The sequence below is a fragment of the Cyprinus carpio genome, chromosome B3 (genome assembly GCF_018340385.1).
Source record: "Cyprinus carpio isolate SPL01 chromosome B3, ASM1834038v1, whole genome shotgun sequence".
NCBI classification, from domain to species: Eukaryota; Metazoa; Chordata; class Actinopteri; order Cypriniformes; family Cyprinidae; genus Cyprinus; species Cyprinus carpio.
The window spans coordinates 31,168,227-31,187,153 of NC_056599.1; the positions used below are offsets into that span (position 1 = coordinate 31,168,227).

The following is an 18,927-nucleotide window of genomic DNA, read 5'->3' on the forward strand; positions in this document are numbered from 1 at the left end:
GTCATTTATTATTATTTATTTTGTGTCAGTTCAGAGTTCAGTTGGCTGGAGAAGGATTTATCAAAAAAAATAAAAATAAAAAAAATAAAACAACACCATTAATTTACATTACATTTTACATAAGACCAACTGCTTTTGCTTGGTAATAAATAAGGTTTTTATTTATTTATCACAATTAACTGTTTCGCATTTGCTTCGATAAAATGTAATATAAACATTTCCAGACCATGTTATATGTAGCTTATCATGTATTTTATGAACTGGGTTTGTGAATCGGTTCAAGATTTATTAAAAAGATCCGACTCAAAATAAGTGCGCTCAGAAATGCAGCTGTCACATTTGGTCATTATCCAACACGCATTAGGCCTAACCCTCGACTATCCTTGTATTATTTTCCTTTATACCTTTGATGAAACTCCAATGCGATTGAATTACGCACTATTGTCTAAATTTAGAAATGTGTCATCAGTACCAACCCGTCTCAAGTCTCATCCAATGCATTTATTACATAACAATGAATTACTACCGTCAGTTCTCCAGTTACTACCGAACTGATTTCAACGTTTACCTTATTATGAAACTTAAACTATTTTAAATCGGGTCGCCTAATATAGCAACTTAAAGGAACAGCACACCCAAAATGAAAAATGTCATTATTTACAATATTTATAGACGTATAGAACTATATGCTATTTAAATACCAACACATTTGAACTTCCTTTTTATACAGAATGGCAGCCTCAGTCGTCATTTATTGCATGTCCATAAATAATACCAATGAATCTTGACTGAAACTGACAGTGCCTAGCTTTCTGCATTTGTGTTTTACTTCTTGAAGAATAAATAAATAAATTAATAAAGGCACAATCGTTACATCTGAGTAAACGTGCTATATCTCACCTCTGAAGTTCTGCTTTCACTGCAAACTAAAGTGACCCAACACGGTGTCATAATAACACTGATGTGCGACGGGGGTCAGGGGCAGAAACACGAGATGATGCGTGATTAAATAATGCATACACGGGAATAATAGGAAAACTTTAGCATCAATGATTCATTCCAGTTAAGGCTGTAAACATTCATTTAAACTCATTAAACAATGTCAAGGGATCCCCTTTGATTCCCTGACAAATTAATCACTAGCTTTTTCTGCACCCTCTACATGACCATGTTGACTGAATATACAATTTTAATTTTATACAGTGGTGGCCAAAAGTATAAGAAAACTAGTATTTACAAACAAAAATCTCACTGGACAATTACAATTAATGGCAAAATGAATGTTTACAGCAAAAGATAGAAACAACGGACTTAAAACTATTTTTAGCTGGTTAAAATATTCGTTTTCTGATCATTTGGCCACCACTGTAAGTGTATATTTGACCCTGGAGCACAAAAGCAGTCATAAGTAGCACGGATATATTTGTAGCAATAACCAACAGTAGCTACACTGTATGGATCAAAATTATCAATTTTTCTTTTATGCCAAAATCTTTAGGATATTAAGTAAAGATCATGTTCCATGAAGATATTTTGTAAAATTCCTACCGTAAATGTATACAAGCTTAATTTTTAATTAGTAATATGCATTGCTAAGAACTTCTACTTTACTCTACAGGCGATTTTCTCAGTATTTTGATTTTTTTTTTTTTGCACTCTCAGATTTTTTTTTTTTTTTTTGCACCCCCTGTATATATAGATATATTTCCTCATTTCCAAATATTCTAAAATATAAATGATAAACACTCGTACAAGTGAGATTTTTCCCTTTTTTATTTCTTCATTACTATTTAAAAATAAAAAATAAAATACTGCGAAAGAAACCTAAAGGCGAATAGCAACCCCGTTAACACACAGCCATATAAACTGCTGTGCAACGAGGAAGTCCGTCACAGCTTTGCACCACTGCTAGAGCCTCCATCAGGCTACAAGGTACGAGGCTGGGACAGGGAGGATTTCGGCTTTGAGCCAGTGCCGCCCATCCCAGACTCTTAACATGGCAAGATATCGCTTTAACATTTCCTTTTCCCAAAAAGGTGATTACAAATATTCCCGTTCAGAAAAGAGATCAGTCCTGTCGCGAGAGATGAGCAAGATATGAGCCGTCTAAAGCTGACACATACCGAAGAAATGCGAGTCTCTCATCGGTCACTGCATGTACCCTTCCAGTTTGGATGTGTTCGGAAATAATAACAATACAAACATTGCATCATAGAAAATGGTCCCACTATGGAAGAGGTATTCAAAATGGCAAGGACCAAATATGGAAGAAAATTACAACATAATATATTACACGTAAACTGAAAGGATGCTTACAGTACTCAAGAGTGTTACTCCTTCGTCTATCACTCAGAAAGTGACATTTCAAAGTAAAACAAGGGAGTTTTATATTAAAAAATGTTTGGGAAAATTAAATGTTGGGTAGATGCTAAGTGCAGTATAATTTCCCATTTCTCCACCTTCAGCTCTCAAGTCAATCTAAAACTAAACAAAAAATAAACCCGGCATGTGCACTAAGGAAATCAAACTGTATTTATCCAGTCTGAAAGGCTTTATAACTTAGGAAAATCGATTTTGTTCTACCCTCACACACTTTACTGCCACATTTAAAGGAAGATTGTGGATTAGAAGAGAAAATGTGATTTCTTTGTTGGCTATCCAAGCAAGATGAAATAAACAAGTGGGTTATTTGATGACAGGAGGGAAAAAAACAAGGAGATCCTACAGAATGGGATTGGGGGGTGAGTGATGTTGGAAGGGATGTCATATGTTTTCTACATGACATGATATTCTAAGACAGCACTCTATTTCTGCCCTCTCTTTTGTCAGTGGAAGCAGTTTTTCTCTTCAGATGTGTAGGACCGTCATCCCTGCTCAAAACGCTGAGTATCAGCTCTCTCAACCTTTGTCTGGCGATTGGTAAAAAACAAAAAAACAAACCAAAAAAAAAAAAACATCAGAAAATATTAATTTAAAACAAACAAACACTTCTTTTGTCAGCATAATGTTCCCTCTCTCTGAGCCTGGGCTCATGATGATAAAGCAGAGTCTTTCTGTGTTTGTTGAGCTTGCTGTGAATGCTGCACTGATTTTTGGCTCTCCAAATCTCGAAAATGTTTCTCCACCTGTGGACAGAGAGCACAAAGGTTAGCACAGCAAAACACCACCACCACCACAACAACAACAAAAAAGACAATTCATATTAATAGTAAATGTTAAATATAATAAATAAATAAAAAATTGAAAGCTAATTTCTCCCACATTAAGGACTCCAAAAACACCCTGATCAATGGAGTTGTCTTTCCTGTGCCAGGGAAAGCAGCAATACATTTTACATGCAGATATCTGATAAAAGTTGTCAGAGTTCAAATTAACATCAAAGTTAATTAAGTACTACACCATCTAGATATTAAAGACTTAAATTCATGGGCTGAAGCTCACTAAAGAGAATTTTAACAAGCATTTTTACACTAATGTTCAAAAGTTTGGGCCAGGTAAGATTATTATTATAATTTTTTTTTAATTGTTGAAAGAAGTCAAAGGCTGGATTTATTTGATCAAAATACAAATACATTATACAAAATACAAATACATACGAATATTGTGAAGTATTATTAAATTGGAAAACAATTATAAATGTGTTTTATAATGTAATATATTCCTATACTGGCAAAAATCATTCTAATATGCTGATTTGGTGCTCAAGTAACATTTCTTATTTTACCACAGTTTAAAACAGCTGCTTAACATTTAGTGCTACATTTTTCCCACAGGGATTCTTTGATGGAATAGAATCTATGGAAGCTTGTTTCTGCCACTAAAAAAAAAAAAAAAAAAAAAAAAAAAAAAAAAAAAAAGGTTATTGCGACATTTTCTCTCACAATTCTGACTTTTTTTTGTCAGAATTGAGATATGAACTCAGAATTGCGTAATATAAACTATTGTGCAAAATTAAGTATGAATTGTTTGATGTTGTGTGTTATTTGGTAATTATTGTGTGATATTTGCTTTATGTTGAATTGCAATTCTGAGAAATAAACAATTGTGAGATATAGTCAGAATTGCGAGTTATAAAGTCAGAATTGCACGATTGTAAACTTGCAATTCTCAGAAATAAACTCACAATTGCTAGATATAAAGTCAGAATTGTGTGATGTAAACTTGCAATTCTAAGAAATAAACTCAATTGCTAGATATAGTCAGAATTGCGAGTTATAAACTCACTATGAAGTGAAAATGAAAGTCAAAGTCGTGAGGGGAGCAACTGGGGGTTCAGTGCCCTGCTCAAGGGCACTTCAGCCATGGGTATTGAGGGTGGAAGAGAGCGCTGTTCATTCACTCCCTCCCACCTACAACTCCTGCCAGCACCGAGACTGCCAGAACCTACGACCTTCAGGTTACAAGTCCAACTCTCTAACCATTAGGCCACAGCTGCCCCCTATTGTGAGTTATAAAGTCAGAATTGCGTGATGTAAACTTGCAATTCTAAGAAATAAACTCAATTGCTAGATATAGTCAGAATTGCGTGATATAAACTCACTATTGCGAATTATAAAGTCAGAATTGCGATGTAAACTTGCAATTCTGAGAATAAACTCACAATTGTGAGATAGTCAGAATTGCGATATATAGTCATAATTGCACAATGTAAACTTGCAATATTGAGAAATAAACTCACAATTGCGAGATATAGTCAGAATTGTGTGATGTAAACAGTCTTTTTTTCCCTTCAAAACTGGACTTGATAACTCACAGTTGTGAGTTTATATTTCACAATTCCGAGAAAAAGAAAGTCAGAACTGCAAGTTTGTATTAAGAATTTTTGATTTATTTATAGGAATATATTTTAGATAAAAAGTCGCAATAACATTTTTTTTTAATTCAGTGGCGGAAATGGCTTCCATAAGAATCAGTTGCATGCACCTTTGCTGAATAAAAAAATAATTTCTTTCAAAAAAAGAAGGAAAAAAAAAATCTTACAGACCTCACTAGTGTCGAAAAAAGTTGAGACGACTTACTATTTTCCGCACGTGGCTTAAAGCGCTGCCCTCTTTGCCTTTACAGTTGTCCACTTGGTATGGCGGACTGATGACCACATCATCCATCACTATGATGTTCTTCTCCTGCCACCTGCACTCTTTGATGCTGCGGGGGAAGACGAGGAGGAGGAAGAAGGTAAACTTTTCATTCTGTTTGATATAATCACGTTAAACATTTCACCCTCAATACAGATGATTGTTAATAATAGTACCCAAAGATCAGCATTTCAGTACTCCTATCGCTTACGTTTTATGAATGGTCTGGAACAGCTGTTGGCCCTCTACAGATACACCAGCACTAACCGCATAAGCTTGCGACAACTTGTCTTCCTTTTCCGCCCGCGCTCTATTTACAAGCTGCACAGGGATGAAGAAATAAAAAGTTAGAACAAATAAACAACACGCACATGGAATAGGTCCTCATTTGACCTTACCTTGTTAAAATTGAGAGATGCTAAAGGGGGAGGAGTTTCAGCGCGGTCACTGATGACGTCCACATCCGACACGTAGGCCAAGTTAACAAGCACCACATCGCTGAGATTGAGTTTACCGCTGGACGGCGCACATTCTGATGCCACGAGTCAAGGAAGTTGTTTGGCAAATACGTATTTATTAAAACAATGCATGAGAGCTGGAAGCCACATAGATAGGTATTATCATGGTATCAGTGTTATATATTAGCTGCGAGACATACTTTGTGTATTTCTCCACTCTAGTTTGATGTTTAGCATCTCATGTCAACAAACAGGATAAAATGACATCAGTGTCTGTCAGTAAGGAGATGAGTGTCATGGTGAAAGCTGCTTACATGACAGAGTGCAATCAGACACGAGTCCTCTGGTCACTGAAGCGTTCATGTTGACTTTAAAGGGCTCATGAACTGCCTTTGTTTTCTGAGTCCCACTTATAATAATGTTATCAGAGCTAGTGATGATCATCACTGCTTAAGCTTTTCTTTTCAATGATGCGCTACACTCAGATGTGCATCACAACACACAAGAAAATATCTGTCACTACGACTTAAACATTACAAGAAAAGATGATTTCATGATGGAGAGAGAGCTGTTAAATCAGCAAAACTTAAATTCGCCGGATTTATTTATATAATGCAATAAACCAATTGTGTTTAATTTAATTGACCTGTGACCAATGACCATTTAAACTACCAAAATGAGCTTCCTTTGGTGACTGTTAAGGATCACTGATGAGTAAACTAATGCACTAGTTAGCTGAACTAATCATCGGAAGAGGTCTGACAACAACATCAGTTATATAGTTTCAGAAATCTCCTTAAGGGCTTCTCGGCCAAAGTATTCTGACATACAGAGACAGTTATTTGAATGTTTAATAGGAATTACAGCACATCAGCAGGTTAGCAGGCAAGCCACCGGGAACTTAATGTGACCAACGACTGCAGTTAACAAAATAGGGCATGATGCATGGGAGAAATAAAACTGTATATGTAAAAACGCACTGAAAGGCCTCATTTAGGACAGTTATTGTACATCAGGATGCGCGTTTTGTGTGAGGCAGAGAGACTGGGATGTTAGCGTTCAGGCTAGCTGACGCCCCCTCAGCACGCACGCGCACATCTCTGCACGACAGAGCAGCCGTGCTGTATTTGACAGCCTGTCCACTCCCATCCACTTCCCTTATGGCTTGGTAACTGCAGTTCAAAAGATGTAAAATAAATGCAAATAGACACGCTAAAGCCCTTCGTTTAAGTCAGACGCACGCAGGTTTTCTAAGTTGGATTTGCATGACTTTTTCCCCCCCAGTCTTTTGAGATTACTGCTAATGACCGAGCCAAACGAACACGCGAATCGGTCTTTTTGAACAAATCTTTCAAGCGAACGAATCATTCTAGCTCACCTCTATGCACGACTCGTTTTTCTTTCTCTGAAATCTCAGGAGTCTTAGAAAAACATGTAAAACTATAAACATTCGCCATTTCTTTATAACCACATAACATTTGAGATTTAAGGGGGCAAAAATCACAAATTGATATCCAACACTTTACAAAAATCGAGAAGTTAATTTAAAAATGCACGAAAAAAAAAGTTGACTTACGCTGACAGCCAGCGATTTGATTCAAAAGATTCGACTCACTGGGATGAATCAAAATCTCCACCACATTAAGGAATGTCAATTTGACCACGGGTTTGCATCCATTTAATGCTCCACAAGCTCTACACAAGTGAGCAAATCTATCAATAACTAGACAATATGTTTATATTCAGTACAGAAACTCTCATATTTACGCGCATATTAAAAATCCCTGATACTTCCAGGTGTTCTTCTAGGTGAACACGAGGACCGAGTAGTACAATCATTACTATTATGACTATCATCTGAAACACTACAATAGTTAAATCAACTCAGCGAAAGTCCATGTCGTGCGAGTGCAAATGCGTGTTTGTCTGGATCAGAGGCACGATTGAAACGCAGTAACCAATCGGAGGTTCAAAAGCGCAGCACCTGACTCAGCACGCGCTAAACCCGGAAGCGAGGGGCGAGTGGACGGTCTTCGCCGTGCTGGAAATGTCTTTGGCTTTAGCCCAGACCAGGCCTCTTTTGCAGCTGTGGATCCCGATGACTCAATGACAAGCTGAGACGACAAAAGGATACTCAAAGTCAGCATCTTGGAAGGGTAGTCAAAAGCGACGACCTCTCCTTGCAGGCGCTGCCCCAGGCAGGTGATGCAGGAGACATGGCTCCCGACGCTGAAATACTCCCCTGGACCAGGAGCCGCCATCTTCTCCGCCAGGAAACGGGAGCCGTCGCCTCACGTAAACACGCGCAGCCGCGTCAGCTCGGGACGGAGGCGTTCCGCGCGGATGAATGAAGTGACGCTGCGAACCAAGCCACGCCCACTTTACTATGGAGTAGTAGATCAGGAGTATTTTACTACAGCGCACTACACGCCCTCATTCATCCACTTCTGACCTGCTCATCTTCCTGGTTTATACACAAGGATGCTTGAAAACATAGGGGAGCCTATTTTTACCTTCTGTGACCAAAATCAGTCCTTTTTTAAAAAAAAAAAAAAAAAAAGACAAAAAATATGATGGTCCACACTTGTAAAGGACCTCCTAAAATTGTTGCTCCAGACACCCAAATATGATGGTCACACAGCTAGCCTTTATATTATTAAGTACTTAAAAAAATCCAAACAAATCAAAATCCAAACAAAAATGTTATTTTATTAAGTAGAATTTTTTTTGATTTATAGGTAGAAACATAAAATGTTGACTGTGGAGTAACATGGTTCTCATTACTTCTGAAGAAACCGTAATAATGTCAAATACTGTAGTTTGTAATTTAAAAAAATTATTTAACATAATTTTTAAATTAATAATAAAAATTTATTTTTTTAAACATAATTTTTACACTGTGATTTCATATGGAAAATTTAAAACCCCCTGACCGAAGTGATGAAAGCAAAAAAAAAAAAAATTAATTAGAGAAAAAAAAAAAAAAATAATAATAATAATAATTATATTTAGAAGTATAATTATTTATTGGATTAAAATTGAATATATAAATCATAATATTTATTTTTTTGTTGTTTATTTAGTTTAATGTAAATATATATATATATATATATATATATATATAAAATTATATATTATATATATATATATATAAAAATGAACAATGATGAATTATTTTACATTTTATATAAATTATACATATAATAAAATAGTAATATTTTATTAAAATTAACAGTTATTTAATTATTTAAAAAAACACTAAAATATTAAATTAAATACATAAATGAAGCTGAATGAAAAAATTAACCTAATTATATCAGGATTTTTGCTTTAAAAAAAATCTGTGCATTGATTTTTTTATTTTTTTTATCAATTTAAGATGATTTGCAGAGCATACAAAGAATTGCACATATTGCAGGAAGATAAAACGAAAAGAAAATGTCTTGTATCTATATCACCACTGGCTCCAATGTTCCACTGTATATGTTGAACTGCAGTTATACAAATTGGGAAAAACACACACAAACAAACAAACAACCAGCAGGATTCAAAGGGACAGCAATTTTTAATGATTAATAGTCACAGTAATAGATTGCTCAAATAGTGTGTATTGCACATGTGTACACATATATGCACCCTATATACACGTGTGTAGCAGTTAGTATACACACCTTTGTATTGTCGCAACATGAAAGCATTGAAAGAACACAATAAATCAGGGAATGTGCTTTGATAATTTCAGACAACTTCTGCATATCAATATGACCAGAAGATAGACAAGAAAGAGAGGAAAGAGTCGAGAGCGAGAGAGAGAAAAGATCTTAAAAATCCAAGGTCAAAAGATCTCACAAATTGAAACACCCAATCACAACAAGTGATGCAGAACAGCAAAGAAATGAAGAGACAGTGGAGGAGACACAACCTCTCTTTCAAAAAAAGTCCAAAAATATACAAGCACTCTTTGAACCTCGACGATCATAGGTCACTACATATACACAACATGTGAATTATCAATAAATATACATATTTACCCAATAGCAAAATATGTGGCAGAGACAGTAAAGCTATCTTCCACGGCGAATGTCCATGTCTTTTACACATACAGATGTTTCCCGGTGTCCATCGTAAGGCCCTGCTCACGCTGTTGACATTGTTTTCTTTGTCGCTGCGAAAGAGAACGCTTTGGAAAACGTCCATCGAAAATGAACCGTCTCCCTCAGCGCCTCGTTTAAGAAAGCCAAGCGCCGTACTGTATTACATCTGAGCGATCATTTCCCCTCTCTATGTATTGCTCTACCCATCGCACCCGAAGAGAAGGTTTAGGTCTCAGAAAGGGACTTCTCAGGATTCATCCAGAAAAGTATAAAAGGAACGGAAAAGAAAAGGAGTAAAAGCGTTCACCACCAACTGCACGGTCAATAAACTGTTTGACGCCATATAAGGTGAAAATACAAAACTCTGCACAAATGGTTGGTGATCTACATCCAAACGTTACGAAACCTGATCACAGTAGTTCCTGATTCGGACAGCACATCCCATAGCCACATAGAAGAGGGAAATTCTCTTAGTGTATATTACAGTATCTAAGTACAGAGGCTAGTGTCAGCCTGATTTTTCACAAAGTGTTTCCTGTTTATTTTCAACCGCAGTTCGCGCGAAAAGAAAGTCAATGCGCTTGATGATAATAACGACTGGCAACAGACGGTTAGAGACTGAAGGTGACGTTAGTGTTGAAAAAACAGCACGTATAAATACTTTATCAGATGGTGACGTAACAAACAGATGACTGTTGTTGTTGTGAAAAAAAACTGGCCGTTCACTTTTAGCTATTGTAATATATCTTTAAAAAAAGTAAGTTATTGCCCAAAGGCTATGAGGCCGTCGAAGACGTAATTTTTCATCGATTTACAATGAGACAAACATCGATCCATAAGCAATGCAGCTATTCATTTCTGACTCCAAATAAATAAATCAAAAGTGAGCAGAGTCGAGAAATGCGCAGGCGAAATTTCTGACGTTTCAACATCAACAGTTCATCGGCGAATCAACGAACGTACAAAACGAAAAACGGTGACGGCAGTTCACATGAGATTATTCACTCTGCTTTTAATGCCTCTTAATTTGTGTCTGAGTGTCGAAAGTAAAAAAAAAAACCCCGCTATTAGGTTCGGACCTACAGTGTAGTTATTAGTGCAAGATGCTCGAGGCCCGGTTCAGTCTCGTTAAAAAAAGTAACTTCTCAGACTGCTTCTGTGACGCTGATAAAGGAAGAGGATGACGGTGAATAAAGACGCAGAGGATTAAATTGAATTTGGCCCCCAAAAAGCTGTTGTCACACAGTGAAAATGTAATAAAGGATTGTTATTTCAGGGTCATAAACAAGCCATTGCATTTCATCCACAAGTGCACAAGTGATTTACCAGCATACAGCTATTAGACGACTGTCAAAAGTTATGAACAATACTAATTAGTCTGGTGAAAAATTACCGTATCCATAGCATAAAAGCTATATCAAAAGATGACGAAAATGTAACCAAAAGTTTGCAGAGTATTTAGTGTTAAATAAAAAAAAAAAAGTGGTAGTCACTCTTATTGCAGGAAAAAAAATATTGTTAAATCCTGAAAAAGGACAATGCCAAATGCACTGCACAGTGACATAAATCAACATCATTGATAATATCTGTACCACGCTGTACATTCCTTATCAGAGAATACTTCAAATCAAATGACGAAATTAACACTGATACAGACTTTTTTTGTTTTCTTTTACATTTTTGTACAAAAAAGGAAATGTCGTAATAAAAAAAACTCTCTCGCCAATGGAAATAAAGTCAAATAAAACAAGTTTCAAATAAAAGAGCATAAGGGAGCCAAACAAATAATTGTACAAAGGAAGGTGAGGCTAAACAAGTTGGTCACAACATCGTCAGTGTTTCCAAACAATCACGTCATGTGCTCGTCTATGGCACAGGACTGATAAATAAAACAATCGCTGAATTTCTTCCGTTCGTTCTTTTGTTAACAGTAAAATAAATAATAATAAAAAAAAAGTATCAAAACCTTTTACCGAGAACACAACGTTTACATCCCCCAAAAAACAAAACAAAAGAAAGAAATGGAAAGAAAGTGGGGCAGGAGGAGGATGATGATCGTTTTGTGCTCTCCGTCGTTCATGGCTAAAATTCGTTTTCTTTGAAAAAATTAAGGCAATTTGAAAAACAAACAAATCAATGAAAGTTAAGTCTGAGGATTCTCGATTCTTTAAGTATTGGTGTTGTCAAATGTTTTCCTTAGTATAAAAGGCACCAAGTTCTTGGAAAAAAAGTCTTTCTTGAGACATTACCACAATGCCTTGTTCTCCATCGAAGGTCGAGATGGACGCTTTGAAAATCCTCTCTTCGTATTTTACACCTTTGTCGTAATTTTTTGTCGTTATTTACGTTTCTGTGCGAGTATGTAATAGCAAAGCCATATATACCAAAAAAGTACTGTTTTCTCTGAGAGAAAAGAAATGCTTCTGGGAGAAAAGGTTAACCACCGTTCTTCAACTTCTGGATAAAAGTCCGCAGGCTCTTTTACTGTATGTACAACCACAGCTGATAAGAAAATGTTCCATAGGGGATATAAAGTACTTATATATTTTTTTGTATATTCAAATGTGTATACGGTACACACAAACCTACATATATATGCTTATATATATATATATGTATGTATATTCATATATATTATATACTTATAGTTCTCGTATGTTTGTGTGCTTTTCATAACAGGCTATTATACAGATGAACAAATATACCAAGTAATCGACACGGTACAGTGTAAACGAGTATACTTGTCTGCAAAAGGTGTTTCGACACAGCAGGTTCCTCTTTTGGGAACAGTGTTGCTTGTGAATGAGTGTATATGTGTGTTTTGTGCTGAAGTATTTTTGCTGCTTGTTGGCTTTTTTTAGAACTTTGTACATATACTTTGTACAGAAAACAAAGCTTTTCGCTGCCCTCCGAGCGACAGCATCCCTGTGCTGTCATGTTGTTTTTCCCTTCCTCCTCTTCTTTTGATTTTTTTTTGCATTTTCTTCTTTACGTCCTCAGTCCAATACAGTGAGAAAATGAAATCAAAGGCCTCTCTCTGAAGAGCACTCCATTGTTCGGCCGGTCCAGCTGCACAGCCCTCACTGGAGTGGTCCTGTAATTACTCATCATGCCTTGTTGTCCCCTTTCAGCAACAGTTTGCTATGCTTCAACCTCAGAAAAGCGAAAGTGGGTGGGCTGTGAATGTGTCAGTTAAGCACCTGGAAATGAGTGAAGGACCGAGGGAACCAATCAAAGAGCTGGGAGGAGGAACATGAGGCGTGACGTCAGGGTGACCAGTGCCAAGCACGCGTGGACAAGAAGGTTGGAGCAGTGATGCACTGTACTTGCTCTTCTACAACACGGGCTCCTCCTCCATCGGCTCCTCTGCTGATCTGAGGAAGGAGTGATTGGTTAACGGTTAAATGATGTATTAAACAGTCTACATAACAGCGGACAACAGGTTGTGGAGTTGCAGTACCTGCTGGTTTCTGTGGAGGTCTTTTGCTGATCGTTGTCCACAGTGAGAGAGGCCATGGCGGTCAAAGTGTCTGCCTCGTCCTTCTCCCGTCTCTGAGCGTCCAGTAGAGACTGACCCACTGTAGGAGCCAACCTCTGCAGAGACATCCAGTGTTTACCTACAGATCACGAGAAGAGAAATAATGATAAAGATCATTACGTCATCAAGACCTCACCGCCAGAGTTACTACAGTTAATCAAAACCATTATAAAAATATTTTTGTTACCTGAAAAACAAATAGAAATAGAAATAGAATTTATTTTGTATATTATTTTTAAAGTTCTTATATATATATATATATATATATATATATATATATATATATATATATATATATATATATATAGATAGATACTGAAATAAATATTACACTTATTTCAGCTAGTTGCCAAGGTAACATTTAAATATTTAGTTTGAAAATTCAAAAATAGTACATTCTAAAAATGACAAGAACACAACAAAATTTTAAAAAACTTCAACATTATTTCAAATGAACATATAAAATGCCATGCCTAAATATATATATATATATATATATATATATATATATATATATATATATATATATATATATATATATATATATATATATATATATATATATATATATATATATATATAAGAACTTTAAAAATAATATACAAAAGAAATTCTATAGTTTTTCCTGGAAAAAAAAGTTTTTTTAAAAATGTCCATTTTGTCTATTTGTCCATGTCCAAATGTCCATTCAGACATTTCTGAATAAATCCATTACCACAATACTGATATTTAATACACTTTCATATTAAGTAAAATAGTGAATAAATGAATTGCAACGTGTACTGCGTTAGACTAATCATGACTGGTCACACCATTTACATATTATTGCTCGTTAACACTTCAGTATAGGGACCAATTCTCAATTCTCATTTGGAAGCCACTTTGGATAAAAGAGTCTGCACTAAATGTAATACAATGCAATTTTAGCCAAGTTTTCTTCAGTTTCACTTACTCTGAATCTCAATGACCCTCTCTAAAGAGGATGTGGCTTTTGGACATGGTTTCTGTTGAAGCACTGTCAGTGGTAGGTCCAACTGCAACACACAAAAAGCACGAAAAATAACATAAACTAATTTATGTTAACTTCATAAACAGGAACACTATTAAAAACTCATGCTCTGCTAATATTGACCTTGCTGTTTTTATGTTGAGGGTTCCAGAGACCTTAATAATGTACGTGTAAAAATAATAACACTGATTTTGAAAATTACTTCTTATTTACCCTTCAGATTGTTCAAATATGATCCTCTGACCTAATTAAAACCAATTAGGCAAACATTATTTAAGTTTTAACCTTTTGTTTTACCACTGAGACCCCAAAACAGAGCATGAGGGATTAAAACGGAAACACTGTTGAGTTATGCAGCTCAAATATAATAATATCATGTACTGTTCAGATGTGCGTGAATGAATGACAGGCACCTCGTCTCCAAGCAATGCAGCCACGCAGGACTCGGATGCATCACAGATGGCGGTGAGGTCGTGACCTCCTTCCAGTGCCAAAACCACACGGCCGCCAGCCAGCTTCATCAACTGCTTGGTGAGATGGCCGAAACCTACGCAGAGAGCCAGGAGCATGCTGGGTAATTCATGATCTATAAACAAACTCTAAAGCCTTCAGCAAACCTTAACGCCCCCACTTTTAACAAAAATGTAGGTTAACAGTGAAAAAGCCTTCCATTCTATTGGTCTAGTTGTACTACCAGTGTTACACCAATACTGCTCCCCCAAAGCAATGACCCCAAACAACTGAGGTAGTCCAAGTTCAAATAAATAAATGGATTTTTTTTGTGTATAATGCAACCCATCTATGCAATCAAGGGGCACAAACAGCATTTGTGCCATCTGACCTTTGGTACTGGAAACAGAAAAACAGCAAACTCACATTTGGCGGTGACATTATATCCACCCAGTGGGGACTGATGGCCCTCCACAGCGTCAAAACCAGCTGACACTAGCACTACATCCGGGGAGAACTCGTTGGCTATGGGCATCACCACCGTTCTGCAAGAACACAGACAGCAAGACTCTGATTTCTTAAGGTTTCTTACATTTTCTGTATTTCTCTCTGACAGACAGGAAGTGCAGATCTCACCTGAAGGCAGTTAGATACTCCACATCACCCATAGGTGGCTCCACTCCACCTGTCCAGGCAATGTTGACATTAAAGCCCTCTCCTGGACCTGCACCCACCTAGAGAGGAGCCCATGAGACGGTCATTTAGAAATTAAAGACAATTTTGGTCATGTGACTACAGGAAACAACTATTCCCACAGTGACTAAAATGTTGTTACCTCCTCAGGAGCTCCGCTGCCTGGGAAAAAGTTACCATCGTCATAACGGTGCAGGGAAATGTACAACACATTGGGGTCATTATAGAAGGCCTGCTGGGTCCCGTTTCCATGGTGAATATCCTGTGAAAAGGATTGGAAGGTGGTTTTGTAACACTGAGTCAAGTCTGGTTTTGTTCTCTGCTGTTCTATTAACGATCAAATTCATTTTAGACAAGATTTTATTTTTCTAAAATCAGCTTTACTGAACGAGTACAATGATATTGCTAGTCAGATGTGAACTGTAACATCACAAGCTGCTCCTAAAATCTCACCCAGTCTATGATCAGGATCTTGCCCACCCCGAGTTTCTGCTGCAGGAGTTTGGCAGTGATGGCCACCGAGTTGAAGAAACAGAAACCCCTGCCAAGATACACACAGAGCAGTGGAGGTTATTCATGTGAACACACATAAATGATTTATCCATCTAGATATCATTAAAATGCAAGAATCATTAAAATGCATTTTGTTACTTTATGTAAATATGATGAAGTACACAAATTTCCATGATGCATTGAAAATATATTTTTTTTCTAAAATATTTTACACAGACTCTCACAGACTACTTACATGGCGGTTGATTCCTCGGCGTGATGACCAGGAGGACGGACCACTGCAAACCCGTTCTATCCATCAAACAAAAACAGAAGAGAAGGGAGATGAGGACCACATAAGAGATCTGATAATGTAAGCACTGAATATTCATGCCAGAACATCAATAAAACATGAAGCTGTGGTAACAGGAATAAATCTGAACCTTCAGTTCTCCAGCGGCAACTTTGAATGCCACCTCAATGACGCAGCCCACCGCCATCCGGACAGCTCCTGACGAGTGCATCTCGTTCCACACTGTGTCACTGTCCACCTAAAGGACATTAAATCATGTTAAATACTGCCACAAATGGGTGAACTCAGAACTGATCCTATTTACTTCCTTAAAGTGCCCCTATTATGCCATTTCACGCAGTGTGTAATGTAGCTGTATGTGAATGTAAACGATCTGCAAAATATAAAGCTGAAAGTGCACCATAAATAAAGGTATTGTCTCCCAAAATAAAGAATTAACTCTGTACAGCCTAAACGTGTTGTTAGTAATACGAAACCCACTTCTGTGACAGCTACACGTCACAGGGTAACACATTTGCATAATGCGCGCCTATGTTCTGCGTCAAACACGTCAATCACGACTGCTTCTCTAATCTCGAGGAGTTCAAGGCGGGATTCACAAAACGCTTGCTGTTGAAAGATTGATCAGTATCCTGTTTATTTGGACCAGCTGCTCCACTGAATCACAACCTGTAAGTATTCTAAATAATAGATGTTTATATTTTCTATAGAGCGTTCAAAATACAGAACTATTGAAATAGGCGTATTATTTTCGACACCGCTGTAAGCAATAGACTGAGCAGAGCAGGCTCACAGAAAGGAGGGGTTTAGAGAGACTGAATCTTTGAACTGATTCGAACGAATCGTTTGAGAATCCCTGGAAAATGAGGTGATATTAAATGCATATTTTAAGAAAACGAAAGCAGTTTTTTAACCTTGGCATGCATGTAATCCTATTGTAGGAGACTCCCAAAACAATATTCGAAACCGTGAAAATGGCATAATAGGGGCACTTTAATATTAATGTCCATGGTTTTATTGCAGGACAATTCCTCAGTGCAAAACCCCAAGTAATAATAATAATAAATGTATTTATATAATTAAAATAAAACATAATAATTAATTTGATTATTTTATTAAGCTTTTTTTAAAAAAGAAAAAAATATTATACTTTAATAATAATAATGATTATAATTTAACATTTTATTTTATCATAGTCTATGTATCTGAATATTTATTATAAAATATAATGTATATATTCCAATCTAATCTAACAATAATAATGCTATTTTATTTAAATTAAGATTAAACATTTAATAGAAATAACAATTATTTTATTAAAATGTTTAATGTATAGTTTCATAATAATAAAAATAATGTTACATTATTCAAAAAGATAAAACATCTAGATACTACTACTACTAATAATAATCAAGTACCAAATGTAAGTAAGGTTGCACAGTCAAGGAAAAAAAAACATTATTAACTAATAATACCATGGTCTACTCTTCACAACCCAAACAGATCCTAACTGACAAATTCCTACCTACATTATTTGCCAGAATATTCTGTTTTGTTGGTAAATACCTCCTATTATTTACAGTTACATACATTGTGAATGCCATTTCATTCTTTATGAAAGAAGTGTGATGACTAAACAGATGAACAGACAAAACTTACCCCAATGCCTCCACATGGTAGGACAGCGTACATTTTCTGACTTATTGGGCCTAGAAAATAAAAACAGGCAAATCAGAAGCTGATCTGAAGCAGTGTTATGTTTAGCCCCACATCTGTTGTTCACACATTATCTATTCAGCTAATGGCATAATTGGCTATGCTAATTCAGTCTCGAGGATGCTCATTGGATGACGCTGACGCAACCATCATCTGTCTCGCTGTTCTACAAAGAGCACTCAAGGTCGAAACTGCCTGCACTTCTTCAAAGTGTGTCTCACATAAAAGTGGAGGTGGTGGAGTGATGGCAACTCTGTCCGCAGCTGAACCTTCTCACCCTCACACACACACACATACACACACACACCCTCACCACTGAACCTTCACTGGTGACTCAGAAGCGGGGGTGGGCAAATGTCTAGAACCTAAAAAAAGCCTAGGCGTCTGTCAAAGGAGATTTGCTTAAGCAAGCCATCAGATTGGAAGCAAGCAAAGGAAGCTTTTTGTGGATGGTGTACTAGGAGGAGAATCCTGTTTTAGTGTCCTAAAATCAGGACAGCAGCAACTACTCACATCACAACAGAGAGCTTCTAAAACACACCTAAAAGTTTCTTGCTGTCCAGCTTCTGTCGGTTCAGAGGACTGGTGCCGTAGAGCAGCGTGTGGTACTCAGAATGCACAGTTTGGATTTCATCTAGTGTGGCCTTCCTTCCCCTGATCCTCTGCACACAAACACACACAGAAGCACATTGAGGTGACGTCTATGATTCACCAAAACATGAATGAATTTACATGATTCTTCTATGAATCTTCTCGTTTAAAATCTAATGATATTTTCATGTGTATTTATGTTAAATTATATTATAAAACATGCTGCTCAAAAATATTAAACAATTGTGTACACTTCCATTTAAAAGTTTTGGATCAGTAAGATTTTAAAAAAGTCTCTTATGCTCAGCAAGGCTGCATTTATTTAAACCGTAATATTGTGAAGTATTATTAGAACTTTAAATAAATAACACCTATTTTAATATGTTAAAATGTAATTTATTCCTGTGATGCAAAGCTGAATTTTCAGCATCATTACTCGCATGATACTTCAGAAATCATTCTATTAATGCTGATTTGGTGCTCAAGAATCTTTTCTTA

General features: G+C 36.4%; 2 protein-coding genes across 12 annotated transcripts in view; both read right to left on the reverse strand.

The window, feature by feature from the left end:
* Positions 1–1,755: 1,755 nt before the first annotated feature.
* Positions 1,756–7,857, reverse strand: LOC109062585 (protein LSM12 homolog B). The gene is made up of 5 exons (XM_042720766.1): positions 7,668–7,857; positions 5,474–5,607; positions 5,287–5,396; positions 5,019–5,145; positions 1,756–3,125 (listed from the first exon to the last, which is right to left on the reverse strand). Exons 1-5 carry the CDS (start codon positions 7,792–7,794, stop codon positions 3,030–3,032), a joined length of 594 nt encoding a protein of 197 aa, XP_042576700.1. The 5' UTR covers positions 7,795–7,857; the 3' UTR covers positions 1,756–3,029.
* A 1,222-nt stretch (positions 7,858–9,079) lies between these two features.
* The window catches only part of LOC109055896 (histone deacetylase 5-like), an 85,152-nt gene continuing 75,304 nt past the window's right edge, over positions 9,080–18,927 (reverse strand). For all 11 annotated transcript variants that reach the window (XM_042720759.1, XM_042720758.1, XM_042720761.1 and 8 more), the window contains 12 exons: positions 18,380–18,500; positions 17,782–17,831; positions 16,253–16,360; positions 16,066–16,121; positions 15,771–15,858; positions 15,460–15,579; positions 15,261–15,358; positions 15,051–15,169; positions 14,588–14,721; positions 14,118–14,199; positions 13,088–13,244; positions 9,080–13,001 (listed from right to left, as the gene is read on the reverse strand). In XM_042720759.1, coding sequence (XP_042576693.1) covers positions 12,962–13,001; positions 13,088–13,244; positions 14,118–14,199; positions 14,588–14,721; positions 15,051–15,169; positions 15,261–15,358; positions 15,460–15,579; positions 15,771–15,858; positions 16,066–16,121; positions 16,253–16,360; positions 17,782–17,831; positions 18,380–18,500 — 1,173 coding nt within the window. In that variant the 3' untranslated portion in view covers positions 9,080–12,961. The remainder of the gene's footprint in view (positions 13,002–13,087; positions 13,245–14,117; positions 14,200–14,587; positions 14,722–15,050; positions 15,170–15,260; positions 15,359–15,459; positions 15,580–15,770; positions 15,859–16,065; positions 16,122–16,252; positions 16,361–17,781; positions 17,832–18,379; positions 18,501–18,927) is intronic.